The 25,944-nt window shown below is 37.6% G+C and overlaps 2 protein-coding genes across 2 annotated transcripts in view; one reads left to right on the forward strand and one right to left on the reverse strand.

Annotated features, from left to right (window-relative positions):
* The first annotated feature begins 14,879 nt into the window (after positions 1-14,879).
* The window catches only part of LOC145769188 (myeloperoxidase-like), a 31,558-nt gene continuing 20,493 nt past the window's right edge, over positions 14,880-25,944 (forward strand). Inside the window, exons 1-6 of the mRNA XM_082580778.1 lie at positions 14,880-15,177; positions 15,495-15,579; positions 16,423-16,603; positions 17,075-17,225; positions 18,445-18,550; positions 22,173-22,329. Coding sequence (XP_082436904.1) covers positions 15,077-15,177; positions 15,495-15,579; positions 16,423-16,603; positions 17,075-17,225; positions 18,445-18,550; positions 22,173-22,329 — 781 coding nt within the window. The 5' untranslated portion in view covers positions 14,880-15,076. The remainder of the gene's footprint in view (positions 15,178-15,494; positions 15,580-16,422; positions 16,604-17,074; positions 17,226-18,444; positions 18,551-22,172; positions 22,330-25,944) is intronic.
* LOC145768808 (uncharacterized) lies at positions 22,593-24,268 on the reverse strand. Its single transcript, XM_082580406.1, has 2 exons — positions 24,021-24,268; positions 22,593-23,225 (listed from the first exon to the last, which is right to left on the reverse strand). The coding sequence occupies exons 1-2, from the start codon at positions 24,045-24,047 to the stop codon at positions 22,788-22,790; spliced, it is 465 nt and encodes a 154-aa protein (XP_082436532.1). The 5' UTR covers positions 24,048-24,268; the 3' UTR covers positions 22,593-22,787.

Consider the following 25,944-nt stretch of genomic DNA (forward strand, 5'->3'; position numbering starts at 1 on the left):
TTTCTGCCGTAGTTGCCATTTTTCACACGACAAGTGCAAAGATAATCTGCTGTAGCACCAGGTTGATGATAAACTTTTTCGTGCAGAAAACTTCACTACAATTTCACAGTAACCAATATATTACATTTATACTGAAATTTGGCAAAGTAGCTTACGTCTTTAGTAAGTTGTTGCTGCAACCAAGTCAGTAGGCTATTACAGTACAAAAAACGTATTTCAGCCAAATGTAGCTTTCAACCTAAATTATACCTTTCATCTCAATTTCTTCTAGTTTTGGTCCATATCTTTTATTCTAGTAAACATTTCAAGCCATTCGCTTCACCAATAACTACATCACCAACTACAAAAATTAGTATTTTTGCATCTTTTCAACATTTGGAGACGTTAAAACTATTTACAAATAATAATTTTACGAGTTGTCATGATAGTTGTCCGCCCCGTTAGCTCATTGGCTACGCGCCCTGCTCAAGATTAAGCGGCGCTGGTTCGACTCTCGGTGCATTTCAGGACTGCTCTCCATTCAGCAACTAGTAAATAGGATAATTTCCCGACAACAACACTTTAACAATCGGAAAACTTCACTATGCTAATCTCGGTAACCGGCCCTGCGTCAAGAGCCTCTACAAGTATACGAAACTACCAGGAATAACTTACCAAGGCTTTGTCAGTCCGAGGATAAAGATTCAAAACCAACCATAGTTATAGGCCACTTGTTTCCGTGGGGTGTTACTGGTACTACATGCAGGGCTGGATTTCAGCCGGAACGGTGCGGAACGCCGCTCCGGAAGCTTGATCAAAAAGTTGACTTGTCCGGAACGGCCTTCCGGAAGCTCAAATATTTTATACTCTTATGATGCTTTGCCCTGTTCAGAGTAGCGTAAAGATAGTATTTGAAATTTGTATCATTCATTTGATCCGTTCTTCTTCGTGTGAGCATCTGGGGCCGAGGGTCAACCCTTTTACTACCCCAGATTCGTCACGATGTTCCCGTACTACACTGGAAGGTTACTAGAGAGCAGCCAGTCTTTGGTTTCATCATCCATGACGCGCAGACCTTACACTCTGTTAGGTGGCTTGAAGATGGTACAGTCATTGATGATGTGGTCTGCGGTCTAATCTTCGGCACCACATTCACAGGAGGGGGAAGAGGCCATTTCCCATTGATGCATGGTTGAGCGGAAAAGCCCGTACGAAGACGGTTGAGATGCATCCATGCCTGTCTTTGTAGTTAATTTGATCCGTTATTGTGCATTGTGCAACCTTGAAGCAGCTTGACTGTCCAGTGTCCAGACTGCAGCGCCACAACCTCACGTCTCCGATATTTTATTGAGCCACCTTACTACATCACAATTAGTTTTTTTGTATTTTTCTGCTTTTATTACTGACTGTTTCTCGCTGCTTAGCACCACTCAGTATGCCTTGCCCTATTCAGAGTAGTCTTGTATATCTGAGCAGTCGTGATACCAACTGGTAAGAGTAGCAATAAGAATAGTCTTATTCCGCGATCTAATGGTTAAGATGCCCACAGAAGTACACCGTGGAAGTTCAGTGTCGTCAAAATTTTGAACCTCAGAACAAAATCTTTGAGCTACGTCCAGTGTCTAAAGCTTAAGACTTGGCTTCGGCTTCTTATAAAACTTTCAATGCTGGACAGCTAAGCGCTGTTAGCCGACGAGTTTTCCTAGTACGTCGATTAGCTTTCTTGCGGTACTAACCGTGTCTTGCCCTAAGGAGTCAACGTTAAATCACTGATCTAAATTTATTTATTTATGTGTATAATTTTGTAGAACGATAAAAAATTCTTCTAAAAAACTTTGACACGTCAAATATTTGACTTAAAAAAATATTTTTTCGCTGGAAGTAGTGAGTTTAGGTTAGAAATGAAGAAAATTACAAGTTTCGTTATCTGCCAGGAAGCGAAAGCTTGTGGAAGACAGCCAACAAGCCATTTCCAATCCTACCGATTCGACCCCTTTTGACTTACCATCTTCGTCCTCAACTTATGTTACACAAGTGTCTACATCTGTAGATGCTTCAATTTCTCCTGATCTACCGGCTCTGTCCTCAAGTAATGAATGGCCTGATTGTTGGTCTACATCCCAGAAAACATATTATCAAAACCGATAGGGAATAGCTCACAGCCAAAGGCGGAAAACTTGGTTGTGTAAAATGTGGACGAGTTGGCAAATTAAGCGTAGAAAAAACAGCAGGGGCAAGAATTTCACGAGAATGGAGCCAAATAAACATAAATTACAATGGAACTACCAGATCACAAGAGTTAAGTTCCCTTCAGAAAGAAAAATACGAACTTCGGAAAAGTGCTGGCCACAAACCAAAGTCGCTCATTTTAACACAGTCGAAGGAAAACCGTATTTCAAGTGCAGTTGAAGTACAACCCAGACAGCAAATCGGTCGTTTTTACATTGATTTAATGTCTGCAGACGTTGAATCAATGTAAAAGGCGACTGATTTGCTTTCTGGGAATATTCCCGTGAAAAAGAGGTCACACAAAAACACATTTCGAACTGTGTACAAAGGAAAATCAATCATTTAACAACTTCGACAGTGAAATAGATGTGCACATGTGCAGGAACTCAATAGACTTGAAATGGGCTCTGTTTTACATTCATGTATTGCTTGCAAGAACATTGTGCAGCATGTAAGTAAAGAAATGAAGACGAATCTATTTTAAAAAAATGTTGAGAATCGTAAAACTATATCAATAATTTTTGGTGAATCGACCACGTTGAGCCGCATATCCACCCTGATTATATATCTTCGTACCAGTCTTGACGGAAGTAAAAAACTAACGTTCCGGAAGCTAATCTTCTGGAAATCTACCACAGACAACATGTGTTAGACATTGGTGACATAGCTTTACTAAAGTTTTTACACTTTGCTATGATTTTTTCCTCTCGTTGATTTACATTTTATGAATAAGCATTGAAACCTATCTAAAGCAACAACCTCATTTACAGCAGACTAGTGTGGCATAGCACATCCTCACTTCACCAGTCTGCTGACAGCAGGCCTATGCGATGCCCTCTCGTTGCTCTGACATGCTTGGAATAATTGAAAGGTATTTCAAGTACTCACACGTCAATGAGATTTGTGCACCTGCTTAGCTGTTATCACTCTTTCTATGTTAGATTCCATTTTGCATAATGCCACTTTTATATCATGCATCACATTTAACCTGTTTCGAGTTTTTGTTTTGATAGCAAGTAGTGTTAAAAATGCTGTTTCACATTCATAGGTAGTTGGAAATTGAATCAGCGGTGTTAGTGCCATATTTGCGATGTCAGGTTAGGACTGCGCCATTTCAACCCAAACGTCATTGCAACACACCTCACAGCAGGGGCGTATCCTCAATGGAAGCAAGGGAAGCATTGCTTCCCCTGCCAAAATTGAAAAAAGAGAAAATGATATTTTTAAGTAAAACGATTTCGTAATTTCTTTACCTGAATACGAATTAGAACAGTTTCTCACTCACGCCCCCGTATGATTTCAGCTCGGTTTTAATTTTAAAAAAGTTGGAAGCTTACGGATGCAAAGATTGTATCGCTTTCCTTGCTCTAGTTTTTGCTATAAGGAGAAACAAGCAAGAGAGAAAGGAAAAAAAGCAGCGCAAAGTTTGCGAGATTTATGTTTCTTTTAACAAATCGATGGAAGCAATATTTAAATTGCTTCCAGAGTTGCCAGATTGGACGAATTCCTCGAATTAGGCTTTTTTTTAAAATTAACTCTTCAAAATGCATAATCAATATTTCTCAAATATCGTAACCTTACCAGATAAAACCATATTCACCATTGTTCAATACATGTTCTATACTTGTTTATACTCGTAATGTGGCCGATTAAAACTCATCCGCTACAGTATTTTTATATTTGCTATTTTTTTGGGATAGGCTACTTTCAAAATTATTTTTGCTACAGTTTATTAAAATCCGCTACAAGTCATAAAATATATGTAGCCTACATTTTATAATTTTTAATAGAAACAGGTAAATAGGCCTATATCCATTTGGCCTTTTTGTCTAATATTTTCCTTGTTTTGGCCTTTTTTGTATTATTTTGGCTTTAAGGCCTTTTCATAGTCTGGCAATTCTGATCTGTTGGATATTGTGTCATTGAGCTAGGACGCTAGGTAATGAGAAAATCTAAGGCGCTGTTATGGTTATAATATCGGCCTAGTAAGCAAAAGTTTGAGCCAAATGTTGGCTTTACACTGTTATTTTGGCTGGGTAGACTTTGGCATAAGACATGATATGTGAGGTCTAGGCTAGAATTGACTTGACTGAAATGAATTCTGGCTTAAGCTACTTCAGCAGTAGGTAGCTGTAGCTGAGTTTTTGGTGTTCTAGTTAATAGCTGTTTATCTGCTAATAATTAAATTACATACAAATATTAATTACCCTAAAAGTGTTTCTAGAAAGCATTATAATCCATTATTTGAGTGTAATTTTGCAAAAAATTTCCTGGGGGGGCATGCCCCCGGACCCCCTAGGATACACGTGCCTTCGGCACGCTCTAACCCCCCACGAGTTATATTGCTTCCCTTGCTCAACCAACCAGGATACGCCACTGCCTCACAGAAAATACATTTTCCTCCCTATCATTCACCAAACCAATAAACTGTTCTTTGCAGCAGGCTAAGTTGTCTGGCCGATTGCTAACATTAGTTCCAAACGGGTGAAGAAAACAACCGTACCTACTTTTAAACATAGCCGTAGGCGTAGGAGAATAAAACAATTTAGAGGTGCGAAAAAACTTTGCCCAAATCGTGTCTTTACAAATATAGACCTACCTCTAAAAACACAACATTTTTTCAATTTCCTGCAGATACTGAAGCGAAGCTTAACATTCTGCCCAGATTCCAATACCACATGCACCATTGTCCAAATTCGATGACAATGCATTTTACATTTATTTTCTCGATTAACTGGATATTATTTGTCTAGATCAGCGACTCTTTTGTGTAACAAGGAAGCAACCGCTTTTCTGCACCTTCTTCTCCTGCGATAATGCGTTTAAAGATCTTGTAGGTTGGGAAAGTAATGGTAATTTTACTCTCCAATCATGAAAAAGCAGAGGCTGTCCAGTGTCCACAGCTCAATCTGTCGTAATGAAAAGAAAAAAAGGCGACATTCTACTGCAAGAATATAGAAATATAGAGTTTGCTTCCTTGGATATTGTAATCACATCAAAATTTTGTTTAAGAAAAACTCACAGCTTTTTTTGAAATGCTTTGCGGTCCTAGAATATTGCTTCGCGGACCCCTAAAGGACCGCGGACCCCACTTTGAGAACCACTGGACTAAACTTATCTATACACCAAAATAAAACTTAAAACTTTAAATTCATTATCCAGTGAAGCAATTGAAGTACAGCACAAATTTTACCAAACAACAATTATTAACCCATTAGGTTTTAATTGTTTAACATGCTGTATTTATTGTTTAACATCTTGTTTGCTGCGTCAAATCGGTTTAAAATTTGTCTTAAAATTGTTTGTTTTAAATTCAGCTGTTTTTAAATTTTTCTGGGTTAATGTGTATTGTCTCGGTATAAATCAATTTAATTGAACCAGTTCAAGAGTTTTCAATGATAAATTACTTAGTTTTACAGTAGACATGAAAATCGAACGTTGTCGTTGGCCGCAGTTGTGCCTACTTAGTTTTCTAAGCAGAGCTGCCAGAGAAGTTTAGATCAATCGCACTTAAATCGACAAAACTATTTTTCTACTGTTGCTTTTATTTCAATGCGAAGTGTTTGATTCTTTTATTGAAATTATATTTTGTTGCTTTATGTCATTGGAAGAGTGACAAGTGCATTTAAATCGTCATAAATTGTTATTTTGGCCTCAAACTTTGTAATGATACGTTACCTGGATTTGATTTGTTAAGTTTCATCTGAAGAAAACGTTATTAATCTATTGTGTTGTTCGTTTATACTTAATTATTTCTCCTTTACATTTTACAGTATTTAATTTCTTTCTCAATTTATAGGGTCACGAAAATGTTTTTGCGTGTACTATATTGACTTGAATTCTTATTGGTTGCACTGAAGTTTAAACGCCCTTGCTACAAGAGATTATCGATTTGAAAAGTTTTCTTTTATCTCTGTTATTTTTAAACACCCGAAATAAAGTTTATATTTGAATGAAACCACAGGACTTCACTTGAGGATCTCAGCAGCACATGACTTTTTTTTCATTTTTACCGAACATCAACCTATCTTATTTCAACGTAATGCAGATGCTTGACATTTGTCACACAACAGGGAAGCAGCTGACTCAATGACTGATATAGACTTTCTCTGCTTCCTGGCTGTTGTGGTATGTGGATTGCTATGGTGTTATTTTATTCGTATTGTGTATAATTGTACCGTATTACTCTGGCAACAGACAAAATAAAAGTTTTCTCTCTCTCCTTCATATCCATAATATTACAACTGACTCATGCCTACAGCATGAACTAAATGCTAAGTAATGTTTACTATTGAAAATGTTCCGTAATATCTGACTCACCAAAAAATATCAAAAAATATCACCAGTAAATATCTGACTCACCAGAGTTTTTAAAATGAGCTTTCACAATGTTACAAATAAGTAACAGATTTTTGTCAATCAAAAAAATTTGAAATTGAAAGCATTTTTTTTATTTGGATTTAAGAAAAGCTGCATAGAAATCAATCTACCAACGAAGTGTTGTACAGCACTTGTTAAATGAAGGGTAAAAATATAAAAAGAACAGTTATATTCAACATCACATTACACACTGACTGCTATTGGTTGGTAACAAATACACAATAGAAATTGATCCACAAAGTACAGCTACTGCCTATCCATTGTTTGCTGCATATGTCAGGCAAGGTTTAGCATTCAAAGCTACTATTCCCTAACCTGAAAGGGTTGGTCAATTGGAATAACATAGCTGAGTCCACAATCGTTATTCAATAATTTCCTTGTTTGCAGTGCAAGCAAGGCATAAGATATTAATGCTTTCACAATTGATGAGTCAGAATGTAAACGTAATTGAAAATTATGGAGTAATGGCTCAATCAAACAAATCTTATTCTCTTCTCGACATCATGTTACAAACTACCATCCATAGTTAAACTCTCAACATAGAAGATTTTCTCCGTGTTAAAAAGTTACCTCTAAGGATCAAAGGTGTAGTAAATAGGGGGCAAGAAAGGGTTAACCCTTTTAGAAAGTTAAATCTAGCCACTGAGTTTAAATTGAAGATTTGGATTGAAGTCCAAATACGACTTTGGTGACAAAGCAAGTTAAAGTTCTTTCAATGTTTCTACATCTTTTTATTTCATTTCTATGCATTTCTAACATCAGTGTGTGTCATAGCAAAATCAAGGCGTTTTTCATATCAAATTTTGCGTGAGGCAGGCGTTACCACCATACAACATATTTTTGGTGATTACTCGGTTTCCACAAATATGTGACTTACTGTAAGTAGTGCTACAACTCAAGTCTTCATTTACTCATCGTATTTTTCACCAAAATGAGGGAGTCTGTATCTCCATTGTAGCAGACAGGCTTCTCACAACTACATTGGATTCCTCCTGAATTGAAATGCACTCCTGAAGAGTATATCAAAGACTTCGACACAAAAGCTAAAAAACAGTTTACTTGGCAATATATTTATAATTGCTCGATCAAAAATAGTTTGTTTGTTTGTTATATCTTTTCCCTGCATTGCGGGAAAGCGGACTTGAGCGCTATGCATCGGTGTACGCCTTCCGACGTACACCTGACCCACGCTGCAGCCGACGGCAATGTCTGTTTCGGTTGTCTACTCTACTTATGACTTAAATTTGGTACTATCCATTACTAGAAATCGATCACTGAGTAGAGGCAATTATCGTAAAGTTTTTTGCCCAGAGAAATAACAGCAAGTGCGGGTGGCTGGAGTCGAACATGCTGGCTCTCGACTGCGAGCCCAACGCGCTAACCACTCGGCCATTGCTGCGTGGGCAACTCTGGAAAACTGGAAAACGTGGACAACTCTCAATGAGTGCTATTGTTCAACGCATTTTGATGTTCAGCGACAAATCTTAGATACATGTAACTGACAAGCAAGAATTTTAACTACTGTATCACAACCAGATTGTTGTTATCAGGTGAAAGCATCTTTATTGCAACAAACGCCTCAGCAAGCTAAATCCATCTTGTATCATAGATTCAACGCTATACACTATATTTTGACCTTGATGCAGTGTGAAAAACATATTTTGCTAGGGTAAGGGTTGCAGACAGAATGTGATTATGCAATGTACATCTCGTTCCAGCCAACGTTGTAAAGATGTTCCTTTGTAACGTTTATATCACTTTCAAAGTAAAGTTGAAAATCAATGTGAATATCACTTTAAAACGAAGGTGCCAGAATAACCTTGAAGGAAACCAAGCTAGCAAAGGTTCCGTTTTAACATCGTATCAACGCCAGGTGACGTTGTAAAAGTGATAACTTGGTTAGCTAGAAAGTAGTAAAACCCCAACACTACTTTCACGTAGGCCTACGGCCACTGTTGGTTGTACTAAATCTGCAGTGGTGAAGTCGGGCTACAGCACCTGCCCAGTTACATGCATTTAGGAAAACAAGCCCTAAACAGAGGATCACCTTCTTCCGTTTAGTTCAGTTAGTGTGACCATCACAACGAAAAACAATATATGCCAAACATAGCAGAGGTCTAGAAAAAGGTAGAAGCGACGAAACGCAGACGCTATAACCTGCATTAGTGGCGTATTCTCCATGCATGCAAGGCATGCACTGCATGCCTTATTATTCTGATGAAATCAGAAATCTTTCGGAAACAACGAATTTATGCTTAGAAATTGAAAATGTTAACAACAGAACCTCCTCTCTCTTTCTCTCTTAATTTCAATATTTGAAACAACTGTTTTTTTTTTAAATTTGGCAACTTTGCTGGCCCTGGCAACCCTGCATGCTGAGGAGAGCTCAGCAATACAATTTGCCTATTCGCCTCTCTTTTTACCACACTGTGGCGTAAATGGAACCTAGGCATGCAGATTTGCAATTGCATGCAAAACAAAAATCACTATCTGGGGATATTCCCATTATGAAACTTGTAAGCTATTACTGGCACTATTAGGCCTAGCGTGTTTGTTTTTTTAGAGTAATTTTCCTGTGGGGGCATGCTCCCAGACACCCCTGCACTGGCTATGACCTTCCCTCCATTGCATGCCTAGGAAAATCAACCAGGATACGCCACTGACCTGCATGATACCCAAACAGGACAATCAGTTTAAAATATGGCATGGTCTCAACACCTTAAAACACACCTTGTGCGCCCTCGGGCAACCACCTATTGTAGTACAGTAAGTGGAACCTTTGAATACACAATTCCGTCGCAAACAATGTGTCCTATCTGTGGTGTATCAACCAAATTTAGAACTCGGTAGTAGAAGAAACCACGTTCACAAAAAAGTAGCTGCAAAACGTTCATACCACGCATCAGTCAATTCCATAAACATGGCAAATAACTTTTAAACCAAAGCAACGTCGTTAACTTGAACAACAGTTAACGACGTTAGATACTGGCTTATGGTTTATTGTTGTGTCAATATTCTTTTTGTTTGATTTACTGCATTTCAAGGCACTTGGCTGTTTTAGATTTTTAACATTGCTAAAAATAATTTAAAATAATCTTCTTTAAAATTTCTCTTCAAAATAATAAATCTTCTAAATAAATCTTGTAATAATTCTTTTCCACTTTAAAACCAACGTTTACTTAGCAATAAGCAACAACTGATAAAAGATTTTTGAAGTAAGATCTGGAGTAATATTTGGTTGAGTGTCTCCCAAAACAATAGAAAAAAATGAAATATTTAATAAAAAAGCCACGAAACATTGTTAAAAATCGTCCTTTTCTGATTTAACTTTCTTTTATCAATTTTTGTTGAAACAAAACAAGTTATAGCAACTCCCTTCCTCAATCCCAGCAGTTTAATATATATTAATTATAGGCTATATATTACAACGTGGTTACGCGCCTGGCTCAAGATCACGCGGCGCTGGTTCGACTCTCGGTCTTGGGGTGTGCGCTTGACCAACGCATTTCAGGACTGCTCTCCATTCAGCGGCACCTAGTGAGTGGAATAATTCCACTTCAACAATCGGAAACTTCACTCTGTCAATCTCGGTAACCGCCCCTGCGTCAAGATTCCGCTACAAGCATGCAAAACTACCAGGAATAACCTATCAAGGCTTTGTCAGTCCGAGGATAAAGATTCAAAACCAACCAACCATATATTTTCTTGTCATACTAAATTTTTCATTGCTGAAGAGCATTTTAAGCTGATTCTTTTATGGACAGTAATTAGCCTTCATCGGACTTAAGAACTCCTTGGTGACAGTAAACCAATATTAGGATATCAAATACGGCATTAATCAGCATTAGCCTATATCAGGATTACCTGGAATGCAACCGATGGGCCGGATCAGACTCTTGAGGTTGGCGGCTCATGGCCGCCGACAGTAGGTCTACCTGCGTTTGCCCAACAAAACAGAGAAAACACGATACCTTTGAAAATACGTTCCTTTTAACAGATTACTGACAATTATGAGAAAAAAATACAAAAATATGTGGGCAAGGTTGTAATTGAGCTTATCTTTAGGCCAAAAGTTTTCTTAACTTATGGGTAGTGATTCAAAATTGGGTTGCTTAACCCTAGCTGCTTGAACGGGTCGCCAAGGATTAATGAATTGGGGGCGTTTTTTCTAACTTGCAAGTATTGCACACAGAATGACTGTGGCCAGGACTCTTCAATTTTTCAGTTCCCCGCTCGTTTTAAAAACTTTGATTACCCGTACTCTACATATTTGAATTTTAATTACACTGCAAACCTTTTAAACTATTTGACAGTTGGTCCACAAAAGCTTATTTACTATTTAGACAAAAGATTTACGAACATGGGGTTGCTTTTCATTTAGCTTCAGGCCTACCGCTAAATATTGAACAAGCAAATCAATACCAACGTTTCCCTACTTTCTTTTTAATTTGTGTGGTTTACAAATTGGCACACTGAGGTAAAAAAAACAAACAAACTCACCTTTAAATTTAATTTAAATTTAATCAACGTTAGCAAGCTCACCACTTATACATTTTCTATAAACAGAGCAATGCTACAACAATAGCAACATTAGCATACTGTTTGGCAGTGATCAATCGCTGTAGAAGTAGATAAAATATTATGTTATATATATCACCTCAGGTGGGACGGAAGCTGGTTGTTTGAGAAACACTGCTGACATCAACCCAGGGTGCAATAAACTAGGTGGCGTACGTAGTGAAACAAGAACGGCCACTGAAAGAAAATGGACTGGCTATTCTCTGTTCATTTGTTCCAGCTGCCAAATGCAATGAGAACCTTATCTTTTCATCCTCTAAATTTGGTACCAAGTAGACCATCCCAACTTTATACCTGACAGGACCGATGAAACAATCGTCGGCCAGATTTGGCGAGGACTGCGCCCCAGACTGTAAAATCTGTCGTTTTCACATTGATTCAACGTCTGCAGACATCGAATCAATGTCTGTATGTCAATCTTTATCTGCCTGGTGAACGCTTCCCTTCAGTATTGCCTGTGAGAAAGAGGCGTTTCAATTTTTCTTTTTGAAGTTCGTGGTCAAGAAATTGTTTCATCTTTATCAAAGTTAAGCCCAACGCTTCTGAAAGCAGAATCGTTTAACAATATTGAATATTTGAGTTGGTTTTGTTTTAAATTAATACTGTAAAGTAAAGATACCATTGTTGTAGTTGTTTGATGGGCCAGAAAACGAACTGAGACCCACCGGAAGCAAAAACGAGATGCCGACTATTTGGTCATTGAGCTAGACTTGGTTTCACCGAACAAGGAAATCGAAAATATCATCACGTGCTTTCTATTCTTTGTATGGAAAGGAAGCATTAACCACAGTAATTACTTTATCCGCTCACAGAAAGCAACTGACCAAAACTATTTTAATGTCATACTTTTTGCAGTTGTGGTGAAACTCAAAAACTTTAGCAAAATTCCCGATATAAGAAAAGTAATCAATTATTTTTTAAGAAACCATCTAACTTGCACCTACAGAATGATTAATCAAAAGATATAAATTGTGGACAAAATGCCTCTTTTGCATTGCGTCCTGTATCTATACAAGCTGGAAAGTCTTCTAAATTTCTGTTTTTAGCAGAAACAAACATTGTACAAAAGTTCTTCTGAGAACTTCAAACACGTTTCTAAATTTAGAAAATCGTGCTCCTCAGTTGTTCAAGCATATAAGTGTAAAGAGAGTAATAAAAGTATTTCTAAACTTGGTCAATCCCAGACAGCAAATCATCTCTTTTTTCATACTGTCTGCAAACGTTAAATCAATGTAAAATACGCTTGTGTTACCAATAGGGCTCCTACAGTACAACCAATGAAAACCTTTATTTTTCAATATACACAGCGCTTTGTCGATGGTAGAAAAACACCGGGTTGGTGCCTGATAGGAACAAAAGTATGTGTTTCTCGGCAGTCGAGTGTTTTTGGAAACACATGTTTTTGGAAAAGTCTTGATGGCTAGTGTGGATGCTACACCGGTATGGTTAGCGAAACACAATGCTCGCTGTTCTATAGTGAGTAGTCAAGTAGTGCTGACGCCAGAAAGATCGCTCCTTTTCAACAGGAACAAAAGTAGCTGAACAACTCATTTCAGACAAGTGCATTACGTTTGATGCCAAACTTAGAGCACCATCCGATTGGAGGACCTTGTTTTTACATTTGTCTTGTCTCAGAAAGTGCTCTCCCTGCCTGTTTTGTGCTTAGTAGTGAAAATTTGGTTGAAGTATCCTAGATGAAAAGTGAAGAAGCCAATTTTTGCTCCAACTTACAAACACGTATCGTCAGCCAAGACGGAACAGTGTGGTCACATTGGCCAACAAACTGAGATAATTTTTCTGGCGCGTTACTGAATGCTTTGAACTGGCCCTGAAGTATGCTTTGAAAGAGCATCAAGTCAGTAGTTTTTGAAGTTCTTTAGTAGCGTTGACAAGGGATTCCAGAGGGTACTATTGGATCCTGGTCCGGGGTGATTTTAAGGGCATGTAACTTTTACAAGACTTTGCAGAAACTTATTCTTTGGATATAGTGCGTTTTTTTTTATAAGTGTTTTCATTTTGTGGCAAAGGATCTCATTGGTACCAGGACTAGATTATCCTCTCAAAGGCCCTGGTTTCAATCAGTTTTTTTTTTGTCATGGTATTATCAGTGAAGAATTGGGGAATCGCTTTATTAAAGAGTCCTCGCAGCGTTCCATCATTATTGATAATTATGGTTATCACAGACAAGAAGAAAAGATACAACTATTTTTTTCTAAATTTAACCTTCGCCTCACTGTACAATGTAATCACAAAGATTTTCCATAGTTCAAGGGTTTCCATTCCATATGGAAACCTTCTATTCCATAGTTTCCATTCAAATTCATTATGTGGCTACAGCTGATTCATGGCGTAATGCAAAATCACGCCAAAAGATGTCATACATTTAAAATTGGAAAACAACCAATTCGTCATTATGCTCAACGCAGGGCGAGTTATATTTGGCCGGTAGTCGTGTGTGCAACCAAAAATGAACGTTACTCTACAACACGTGCAGTCCAAGCTGCAATTTCACGGAGCACTTTTTTTGTACAAAAACTGAAGTTAGTTGCGAGTGAAAACTTATATAAAGCGACAAAAAGCTTAATGTCAATCAGATCTTAGCAATTAGCTAAACGTCTAAAATTTGTCCGCATCCGTACTTATTAGACCACAGTACGTTTGCAAAGAGTGTTAAAATCAGACATATAGGTGATGTTTAAGATACTTGTACTATTGCTAGTTTACCAAGGGTCGTAACATATTGGGAATTGTGTAGCCCAAAAAGTCCACCTTTTTTCGTTTCAAAACTTAAAACGGAAAAATTTTAATAGGCTACTCTGTTGATCTTGATTTAATCCATAAGTTGTATTATATTTCTAAAGGTACAGTAGCCCACTGTATATCCGCTTTTGTTCAAAAACTAATTTCCCAAAGCAACAGAATTGAGAAAGGGAATAGTTATTTTCAATGCAGCATCAACAATACGCGGCATTTCAGAAATAAATTTGTATCTTTGTAAAATTATAGTTACATGTGTCACTGTGGAGTCAATAGAATAATGTTGTTTAATTATTTGATTTTGGTTCTGGCTCTTTCGAGTGAAATCAGTTCAACAAGAGGTATGCGATAACATATTGAGGTGTAACGTTTTTTTTTTTTTTTTTTTTTTTTTTTGATTTTTTCAAAGTGTATGGTTGAGGCTTGATGATTGCAATATTGCAAAAATAAATTCATTGTAGTATCACTCTTTCAAGGAAGTCTGTTGTAAGAAAACTTATTGCATTTAGCGCAGGGGCTCTATCCACTTTCAGAATTCGGGGGGGGGGGGTGATTTTTGGACAGTGGGCTAAAATCGTCATAGTCATTTCAACAACAACTTTCAACTCGTCTTAGTCATTCCAACCACTTCAATAAGTGGGCGGTGATCACCCCCCTCAACCCCCTTTGGATAGAGCCCATGGATTTAGAACTTATTTCGTTAATGATTATATATGACTTAACTCATAATCTATGGCTTAAGTTATGACGTAAAGTTAAGTTGTCAGTTTTGTATTTCTTTTCTAAAAACCCAACTGAATTTTTATACAGTAAGATTTCACTAAGTCTCACAAAAGTGATTTTGAGATTGAATTGTTTTATGTTTATGAATAAAATGATCTTTTAAAGACAAATTGTTTTTATGTTTAGTGTTAAACATGTGAATAACAAATTTTTAAATAAAACACACGCATCATTATTGTATTTATGTATTCCATTATCTATTATATCTAAGTGTCATTATATCAACAAAATAGGCAAGTGAAAGAAAATTAAAGTAAAATTGCAATTGAGTTCGATATTTTGTCAATTTTTGTTTTCAGGAATTGATTCAGCAAGTTCTTTCTTGCTTCAGCAAGGTTGGTTTGCTCCAGGGAACGGGTACCAATACAGAATGACAAGCAAGACTTTCGATTACAAAAGTGCCAAACGAGAGTGCCAAGGATTGGGAGGCACTTTAGCACAACACGGGATACGCGATCGATTCGTTTTCCCGTATGTCCTAAAACGAACTTTGCGAGTGGTTTAACTGTTAATGCTTATGTACTGCTCTACAGAATCACTTCTAAGATACTTGTCACAAGTGATTGTGTCTAACTGTATATGCTGTGAGTTGAATGTAAACTGAATGTGGGATTTTGCGAAATTGATTTCAATTCTCCGATTCACATGTTTATACAAAGGTTTATAAAAGGATATATAAGTTCCACATCAGTTCCAAGTGAAACACAATTCGATGGTTCTGCAAGTTTAAATTGATTGAAATAACTATTAAAATTACAGCCTACTCACCATGTTGCTCCTACTTGCAGAAAACTAACCGACGAGTTTTCCTTGGCAATGTGGATTGGATTAGATGACAGCCAAGAAGAAGGATCGTTTCGCTGGGCAGACAAAGTAAGAATCATTTATATGCTACCTCAAAGATGTTTATGTCCTAAAATAACTGAAAGCTGCTGACTGAATGGCTATAGGCTATGACCCTTTGTAGCTTTCAACTATCTATTGTGATGTAAATTTAACTTGAACTTTAAGCTGATAATGATCAGAAATCTCAGAATTGGTACAAATTAAAAAACAGATTATTTATTATTATTATACTTGTGAAAGTCAGCAAAAAATAAAAAATTTTTTTTGCATTTTCCCGTAATCTTAAACATTCAAGGAAATCCAGACTTTATTATAACAAAATTTTGCAGTCTATGCAAAACAACAAAATGCAACGTACGAAAAAAAAAGGAAAATTTTATCAATTGTAAAAAACTGAAAATGTGTATTTGAACCTATGCTTTGTGTGCAACGTGTTTACAAATTTTAAAATTTAAAAGTTTTGAAATATTCGAGAGAAAAAGAACAATTAAAGACCTGATTTGAAGAAGTATTTCAGTCAAAAATACGACTTTTGATACAAAGCAAGTTGAAGTTTTTTCAACATTGTTTAATCTTATATTTCTATGTCAACATCAGCGTGTGTGTTATAGCGAAATTAAGCAGCTTTTTCAAATCACAGTTTACGCAGGAACACTGGAACAGGCACTGACCATTATACAACATTGTTTTGGTGATAACTTAATTTCCAAAAATATGTGACATGCAACTCAGATCTTCAATTGTGGTTTCTAAAATACATTTTGTGCTGTAGAACTTTGCAAGATCATGAACCAAACACAAAGCTACATTATAGCTGACATGACCTGAGAAATGATAAAATGCTAACCAAAAGTAAATATTCAATTACAGAGGCCGCTGAGCTATTCACGGAGTGTCTTTTGGCCTTTGCATCGTTCCTACAACGAAAACCAAGGACACGGTAATGAAGATTGTGTCGTGTTAGACACCCCGAACTGCAAGACTTGTGATCGACAACTTGATGTGGTCGATTGCAATGAAAAACATCTGGGCTTGTGTGAACGTAGTCTAGGTAAGCTCCTTTACAAATGATGAGTATTCTTAGATTTTTGTCGGACATGCCACCAAGAAAACTACAAAGATCTCAGCCGAGGAGATCGCTTTCTTGCGGAGGTTTGCCCGAGAGAGACAGCAGCAAACAATATTTTTATCAAATTTTCAACATAATAAACTAACTAGTCAATCAAGCACACTTTGGAACATTGCACGACACCGGAAACACTAGCAAGATTTACGAGATCAGCAACAACTTTGTGAGAGGCAACATCGTCTATGAAACACTTATAACAAGATTCTTTGAATGACAAATGCCTGTTTCTTAATAACGACATGAAATTTGATGGAGATAATATTATTCACGCTTAGGCTAACGTTATATTTTTAACTTATTGTTTTTCCATCAAACAAACAAATAGCTTATAGCCTACAGCAGATACAAATACATCAGCAGACTATTTTTTTTATTTTTTTTTTTTTCTTTCAGGAAATCCACCTCAATACAAATCAGTGACACTTGAAGGAAACGAATATGCCTTAATTACCACTGAAACATCACATGCCTCGGCGAAAGAACAATGCCAAACATGGGGGGGAAAACTAGCTGAAACACCAATCACAAACCCAAGTGTGGCAAGGTATGGCAAACGATAAATCTTCAAACTAAATACAGGAATTAATGTTGCATTGGATAATGCAGAAAAAGACACGTTTCTTCTAAATATAGAACTGAATTTGAATGATGAAGCAACTGATTTCGAAATTAATTATGTTCTAATCGGCTTTATACAATCCCAATCAAATAAAATTTCGGCTTATTCGTTAATATATCTCAACGGTTTCAAAGGCACTAAAATTCACAAAATTTTTATGTTACAAATTAGGTGGCATTGAAGTATGATTTACTGTAATTAAAGTTATTGAAATCTGTATCTGTTGGTAGCATAAGTCATATCTCTACCCATACACGGCATAATGATTACAACAGAAGTCGTTAATTTATATTCACTCAACAAACAACTACATTTATGTAAAACGTTGTTTCATGCAAAACTGTATATGGCACAAACTACTGATTGGAAATTAATTTTGAATTGAACTGATACCAACACTCCACTTTCCTTTCCTATAGCTTTTATGTAATATCGCAATTCTTTATTCGGTGATCAGCAATTAGCCTTTAAGTTCTCGGCATATTTTGTTTCGATAGGTTTGGAACGCATTAACTCGCCCATGCATTTCAATTGCCAACGCCTTCTCAAGCATTAATCTTCAATAATTAAAAGGTCACAGAAACCAATCTGGTTTCGAGCGGAAATTGTAGCGGAAGCAATCGCTTTAAACTGTTACACACAGATTGAAGAATCGCTGAAGGAATTGTATAAAACAAACAACTTGAAAAATTGACTCCAGTCAATTTTAAAAACAAATAGCTGTCACTGCACATGACCAGAGAACTGTGTTCCGAAAGCTAGTGCAAAGCGCTATTACCACAGCGAACTCGTAGCATCAGGCTACAACAGGTCGTTAAAATATACATTGTGAGGAAAACAATGATCATGCTGCAAAAAGACGAAACTTGGTCTATTCCAGTAAGAAGAAAGTTTAAAGTGTAGCAAATAAGTAAACGTTTCCAAACATAGTTTCCTTTTCATGCCAAATACATATTTGATTTTATTCTCGCTGAAGATGTATTCACATACATTTCATTGCTGGAGAATGTATTGAATTTTTGTGTAGAAATTGCACATAGTTTGTCTGTAATTTTGTTACTACTTTATTAAAGTCTGCCCAAACAATATTTTTCTATGCTCATGCAAAATACTCTTCTCTTTTCAATTACTGCCTTGATTACAGGACGATAGCCAATGGATTGTATGAAGGACACGCCTTACAGAACCGTAATTCTTGGGTTGGAATGAGTGATGTCAGAAGTGAAGGGGTGTTCACTTTAGAATCACAGGTGAAACATTACTAACCTTGTGCCTTGAGATATTTAAATTTCAACATTTTTCGTGCTGAATTTTTTTTTGGCTTCGATTGGGCCCTAGGGGTGGTTTAATAAAACCGTGCAGCACAAAAAGAGCTTGGATCAAAAAAGTAACATAATTAAAATTTAATTAAAGAACAACCCGGTTCTGTAAACGAAGCAAACAACAATGTTTATTCAAACCATAAAAAGTTACGATTCACTGATGATAATGACCATAACAATGATAGTGGCAATGACAGATCATTGGTCTACAAAAAAGCCTTTTTTTGCAGTTTGGACTTTGAAAACAGATTTGAGGTAATTTTGGGGTGTTGAATTCCAATCTGAACTCAGATTTCTATTATCACATCAGATTTTTGGTATATGATAACAAAATATTTTATTTTTGCTAAAAGTGGAAGATTTGACGTTGCGTTCACCACCAACACATGCAGTAGCGAAAGGTTAGCGTTAGACAGGCCAAAATAGCTTAAATAAGTTTCTGGGCAAGCATTGCCATAGGCCTGCTTAAATCTTTGTGATTTCATGCAAACTTTGACAGGAGATGGTCAGTTATACTTTTAGCTTTTATTTTAGCTTGCCAATACTGCTTAGAAGGGCTTCTGTTTATCGTAAATAACCTCTGTAGCTATATCGTAAAATGACAATTTGCACCGATAATAATTTAATAAATCTTGTTATGACAACCTGCATTGCGCTACTAGCATCAGGCCTGGATACTCACTGCATGCTCATGGTTACTTGTTAATTCAACTACCCGTATACTTGCTTTGCATCTAGCCTACCGCAAAGGCTTGGTGAAGAAAAACAGCTTACTGGTAACTTTTCGACTGTCTTTTTAAACAAATATTCTTTAAATATGCTTGTAGGCTTTTGGCTATCTGAAGCTGTCTTTTGGTTATTAAAAGGATAATTTAGTTTGTCTAGTCTAGGGGTATGATTAGGCTACCTACAAAAATTAAACAAGTTAATTGTAATATTAAATGTATTTAACTTATTATTAATCAATTTCACAAGTTCTTATTTGGGGAAATTGAAAAGTACTTATTCTGTCTCTAACCAATTTAGTTTTATCGACCGGTGTCGGAAGAGCGACATTCTCCAGTCGTGAATTTAACCTCGTTTTGCCGTGCCTCTATATCAAATCTCTGTTTTATTATCTTATGAGCATTTTTCAATTCCCCGCTTATTTCATAATATGGTGCCTTTTTATCAGTAATATCTTATCGTGAGAATTATGAAGCGAAACCGGTTACACAATTATATCGCTTCAGAATACGAATGTGGTTATCTAAATTCTGTGAGTGTAGCATTTGTAGGGAAGGGTGACCTAGATTCCGAGAGAGCAGAATTTAGGTTTCGAATCTTCACAGTTGAATTGCATTTTCAAATTTAGTTTTCCTAGGTTTCTGCCAAATGTTATAATAATTTGAATTTGTTAGTTTAAACATGGTACATGTTACCGTACATGCTCTACATAACATTTGCTAACGGTCTTCTATAGCGGACTGTGCCAGCTGCACTACAAAACTTTCCGCAATTTTGAAAAGAACCGCATGTTTCACGCGCTACAAACTACCGCCCTGGCCTGGCAGTGTCATAAGAATAAGGCAATCGCTATGAGCATTCGCATCCCCTTCTTTAGATATCCCTGGATTTTACTTATTCAATGATCGTTCAAGTTTCAGAGTGCTTAGTTGAACAATTAACAGCTTTCCATTCAACAGCGCCCAGTAGATAGGCCTACATCATAATGTCAAGCAGAAATGTCATAGGCTACTGCCAACCTCAGTGATCGGGCATGCTTTATTGGCGTGAAGCCTGTACCAGTATACGACAGTGTCAACACTGAAACACAAGACTAAAACGAAGTTTTTGTGCAAAAGTAAATATTAACCAACTCAACCAACATGCATATAGGACAAAGATATTAAGTTGACTTATCTGACCAAGTCAATAATTGCTTAGGACTTAGAGAACTGTGCAACACAAAGCATATCGACAATCTTTCAAATTTGCAACGTATTAGGACTAGGCCTTTGTTTCGACTTTGACGGAACAAGGTTCATTGTTTTTATTTTCTTCTGCTTAGATTGACACGATTGACTAAAAAAAAATTAAGTTGTAGGGTACAAACCCACAAACTTCGTTAGAAGGTAAACCTGTTGAAAACTGACTAAATACTACTGTATACAGACTTTTCTAAAGCCTAATCGGTTTATGCTGGCTACTGATAACACTACAAAAAAAAGTTTGTATATTGTAAACAGTGGCGTACGCAGGATTTTCTGAAGGGGGGGGGGGCATTGACAGTAGCGTAGCCAGGAATTTTGAAAGGGGGGGTTGACGACCGGCGGGCGAAGCCCGACGGCGTTTTCGCCTAAAACGACACCCAGCAGCGGGGGTCTGGGGGGCCTCCCCCAGAAAATTTTCAAAAATTACTTTGAATTTGGTGCATTCTGAGAGCATTTTCAACAAAAATGTGGGTATGAATATTTCTGTAAAATGGTGCTGTCAGGTTGATTGATTGATTGATTGAATATTTATCCTCGGACTGGGAAAGCTTCTTGCAGAGCTTAATCCTGGCAGTTTCGCATACTTGTAGAGTCTTTGAATCACTGACGCAGGCCCGGTCACCGAGGTTGACAGAGTGAAGTTTCCGATTGTTGAAGTCTTGTTGCCGGGGAACTATTCCATCCATTAGATGCCGCTGAATGGAGAGCAGTCCTTAACGTGCGTTGATCAAGCGCACACCCCGAGAGTCGAACCAGCGCAGCTTGATCTTGAAGCATCTTCGTTCCAGAAGTGACGCGCTAACCAATTGAGCTATCGGGATAAGATCATGTTTTCTTCGGCATTTTTCGGAAATAAAGCTAATAAGTCTCTATGTTTTCTTGTTGCTAATTCCTGGCTGAGATGTTTGAATATTTGGTATTGGCAAAACTCGCTCTTTTAGTGCAGTTTTGTTTAAAATTAGGCAAGTTTTTTTAGACTGTAAGCATCATTCTCAAGCATAAAGAGACTGAAAGCATCATTCTCCATATTGTGACGTCACACGCGTGCCAAAGAGGGGGTTGTAACCCCCAAACCCCCCCTGGCTACGCCACTGGCCATTGATATCCCAGACGTCTTCATGATATCCCAGTATGGTTTTAGTTTAGACTTTATCCATATCTTTTTCACAATAGGCTTACAGAATGCTATGCTACATTGGCATACCTGGGGTGGGGTAAGTAGATTGGGCCACGTAGGCTATTTTGTATTGGATTAATCAATAGAACAACATTGTTAATTGCTTTGACAGTGCAATTCAAAACATATTAAACACCTTAATCTACGCCGTTAACTACTAAAACATTTTTAAGGGGGGGGGGGGGGGGGCATGGCCCAATGCCCTCCCCTGCGTACGCTAGTAATTGTAAATCTATTTTCATAATCTTCATTTAATTCACATCTTCCTTCCGCTTTTCACTCTGTATTATACTAATACAGGTCATTCTGGGTTAATAATTTTGCAGATTGTGAAATAAATTGCATCGAAAGCAAAATTTCGAACTTTCCCCACAGCTGTTCACCTTTTTTTCTATTACAGGATGGACTTAATATGTCAGCAATAAACTGGTTTGTAAGGCGTAACACAGAGGATAGAAACTGCGCCAGTTTCAACCCATGTGAAAGTGGAAAGATAATGCTGGAACCTTGCAGCTTCGCTAACACAATCTTGTGTGAGAAACAAGAACTGCAAAGCGGTGAGTGTAACATCACAATTGTTTGTATCCATTTAAATGTTTATTGCCTCAGGGCTATCCAAGACAACACGCGATTTATTTACATGCTGCAATAAAACAAAGCGAACGACTGGTCAGTAACGTTACCAACTTTGCTTTGTCAAGTCACAAGCATTATATAAACGTGCTGGGTGTAGTGAAACCATCTACAATTCCTCTATTAAGAAGTTTATTACGCTAAAATGCAACTAGGTTGTTCTAACGACATAAACTGCAAACTGAATTGAGACTGAAAATAAACACCAGTAAAAACGACAAAGGAACTTAAGGCAACGTAACAAAGCAATCAGCAACGAAGCAATCAGCAACAACATAAATTACAATGCAACTTAAAGCAATAACACGTCATTCACCCCTTCCATAGATTATCAATAGGGATCAACAAAAATTAAAGGCGCTAATACATTAAATACATTTAATTAATTTACAAATCTGTTTGGCGGTCGCCTTGAACGAGATGAGCGCCGGGGCATGGGGCGCTCGCTGGAATCAGCCGGTATATGAGTTTCCGATGACGGGGCAGGTGCATCTTCATTGACAGACTCATTATTAGTTGTTATTTGTTCGGGAAATTCCACAGATGGATTGTTTATCCCTTCGTTTGGACTCCCGGGATCCGGCAAACTAAGAGTCGACTCGTCAAGGCCACCACGAGCAGTTGGAGCGATGTCACGAATTGACACTGTGGTTTCGCGTCCGTTCGCGAAACGAACGTGCGCGTAGTTCGGAGTTGCATGAGTCATTTCCACTTCTTCGACAAGCGGTTCATACTTGCTAGCACGAACGTGTCGTCTCAATAAAACCTTTTGAGGACATTTAACCCAAGTAGGTATGGAAAGACCTAGACTTGAACGACGCTGAAAATTAAAAAATCGCTCGTGTGGCGTCACGTTTGTTGCAGTACATAATAAAGAGCGCATAGAATGTAAAACATCAGGTAGAACACACTCCCATTTAGAAATAGGAAGATCTCGAGTTTTCAAAGCAAGTTTTACAGAAGTCCAAATTACGTCGTTGTATCTTTCGCATTGGCCATTAGCCCGTGGATTGTATATAGAGGTTCTGCTGGTAGGAATACGCAAACTGTACATGTAAGACACAAAATCCTTAGACATAAACGATGCACCTCTATCCGAATGCACATAACCACATTTACCAAACATTGCAAAAAGACTAGACATGCACGAGATTACAGTTTCAGTGTCTACTTTACTACAAGGAAAGGCGAAAGGAAATCGAGAGTACTCATCTACTACAGTCAGAATGTATTTGTTATTCGTAGCAGAAGGTAAAGGTCCTTTGAAATCGATGCTTAAGCGCTCCATTGGTTGCGTAGCTTTTATCAATGGAATTTCAATTGGCTTGTAGAACTTAGGTTTCAACTCAGCACAAATTTCACAAGCGGATGTCATTTTACGGATGTCATCAATAGAATAAGGCAAATTCTTTGTTTTAACATAATGATGCATGCGAGTTACTCCAGGGTGGCATAAGGCCGCATGAATTTCATACAACGAATTGTCCATCATAGTTGCACAATACACTCTAGATAAAGTGTCGGGAGCAGTATTATACTTCCCTGCTCGATAAACAATTTCATAATCGTACTGTGATAGTTCCAGTCGCCATCTCAAAATTTTTGCGTTTTTTACCTTGCCATGGTTGTTGCTGTTGTACATGAATGCCACCGATTTTTGATCTGTGACAAGTTTGAATCGGCGTCCCGCTAGAAAATGACTCCATTTTCGAATGGCTTCGATAATTGCCGTCGCTTCTTTCTCTATGCTTGAGTGAACTTTTCACTTTTGTTGAGTGTCCTGGAAAAAAAAGCAACGGGTCGCCCGTTCTGATTTAAAGTGGCTGAAATGGCAATGTCAGATGCGTCAGTTTCTACTGTAAATGAAATTTCTTCATCTATCACCCCAAGCGTAACTTGAGCCAATTCAGCTTTCAACGTCGCGAAAGAGTTTAGGGCTGCATCATTCAGAGGAAAGGTAGTGTTTCGAATTAGAGGCTGAATCTTGTCAGAATAACGCGAAATCCATTGCGCATAATACGCAAATAAACCGACAATCCTCTGCTGTTGTTTACTACTTTTTGGAGGCGGGATTTTTAGTAAAGATTCCACTCTTTCGGGGTTAGGACTTAAAGTACCTTTAGAGATTCTATATCCAAGCAAGTCGATTGTATCTGCCGAATAAGTACTTTTTGCTTCATTGAAAGTTAGATTGCATTCTCGAGCTACTGCAAGAAATTTTGATAAATTTTGATCGTGCTCTTCTTGGGTTTTCCCGCAAATGGTAATATTGTCAAGATAAGCGTACGTACCTTTGCACTCGTAGTCTTTAATAATGTTGTCCATTATCCGTTGAAAACCAGGTACTGCATTCGTTAGACCAAACGGCGTTCTCTTCCATTGCCACAAGCTTCCATCGGCTTCGAAAGCAGTGTAATTTCGATCTTGCAGAGGAACTTCTACCTGGTGGTACGCACTTTTTAAATCTAGCGTTGTATAGATGCTGTTCCTAGCAACATTGTTCACTACGTCTGACATAAGAGGTAAAGGATACGCGTCCAAACAAGTGAATTTGTTTATGGTTTGGCTAAAATCGATGACCATACGCTTTTTGTGATTTTCTTGAGTGACCACAAGAGGTTGTGCTCGCCATGGCGAACGACTCGGCTCAATTAAACCTTCCTTATAAAGTCGCTGCACCTCTGAAGAGATAAAACTTCTATCGGCTTGAGAATACTTTCTAGGCTTTGTAGCAATCGGATGGCACTCCTTCCTTAAGTGTTTGAAAAGCTGTATTGAAGTAGACGTTTTAATAGCTTCTAATGCTCCGATCTGTAACGTTGGCATAGGCCCTCCAAATTGAATGTTCACGCTTTTGTGCTGTTTCATAAAAGTTTGTCCGATAATTAGGTCGGTGAGCAAATTTTTCAAAACAGTGACTCCTACATTATCATACTCTTGTCCAAAAAGCGCGACTTTTACGTTACAGATTCCTAAACTTTGCGATGAACATCCTTTCACGGCTAATCCAATGCGGCATTCACTTTCTTCAAGATTTAGTTTTAGACGCTTTCTTAAACGGTCGCTCATGTGACAAAGGGTAGAGCCAGTGTCGATGAGAGCATTGGCTTGAACTCCGTTAACTGTAACAGGGACGTTGACCTTTGCGTGGGTGTCGAAAGATTCGGTTGTCATATTCATAATGACATCTCGTGGAGTAGAAGCAGATGAATAAATAGGTTTTCGATTTACCCTGGAAAGACGACAAACTTTTGAGAAATGACCTTTTTTAGAACATTTGAAACAAATAACTTCACGAGCAGGGCAATATCTTCTACTATGTCGCCTATTTCCGCAATAGTTACACTTTTCAACCAACGCGGCGCTAACATCTGAGCTTTCTTCCTTATCTGAAGAATCTTCAATTTTAAAAGTAGGACGTGTTTTAAAAGCTGTTGCGCCACAATCAAGTGAAGACGGAGTCTGGCTCGCAGTCATTTCGACACGATTGCAAAACGTTTGGGCATCATCTAAGGATCGAGCTTTATCAAAAGTTTGTT

This window comes from Aplidium turbinatum, chromosome 4 (assembly GCF_918807975.1).
Source record: "Aplidium turbinatum chromosome 4, kaAplTurb1.1, whole genome shotgun sequence".
NCBI classification, from domain to species: Eukaryota; Metazoa; Chordata; class Ascidiacea; order Aplousobranchia; family Polyclinidae; genus Aplidium; species Aplidium turbinatum.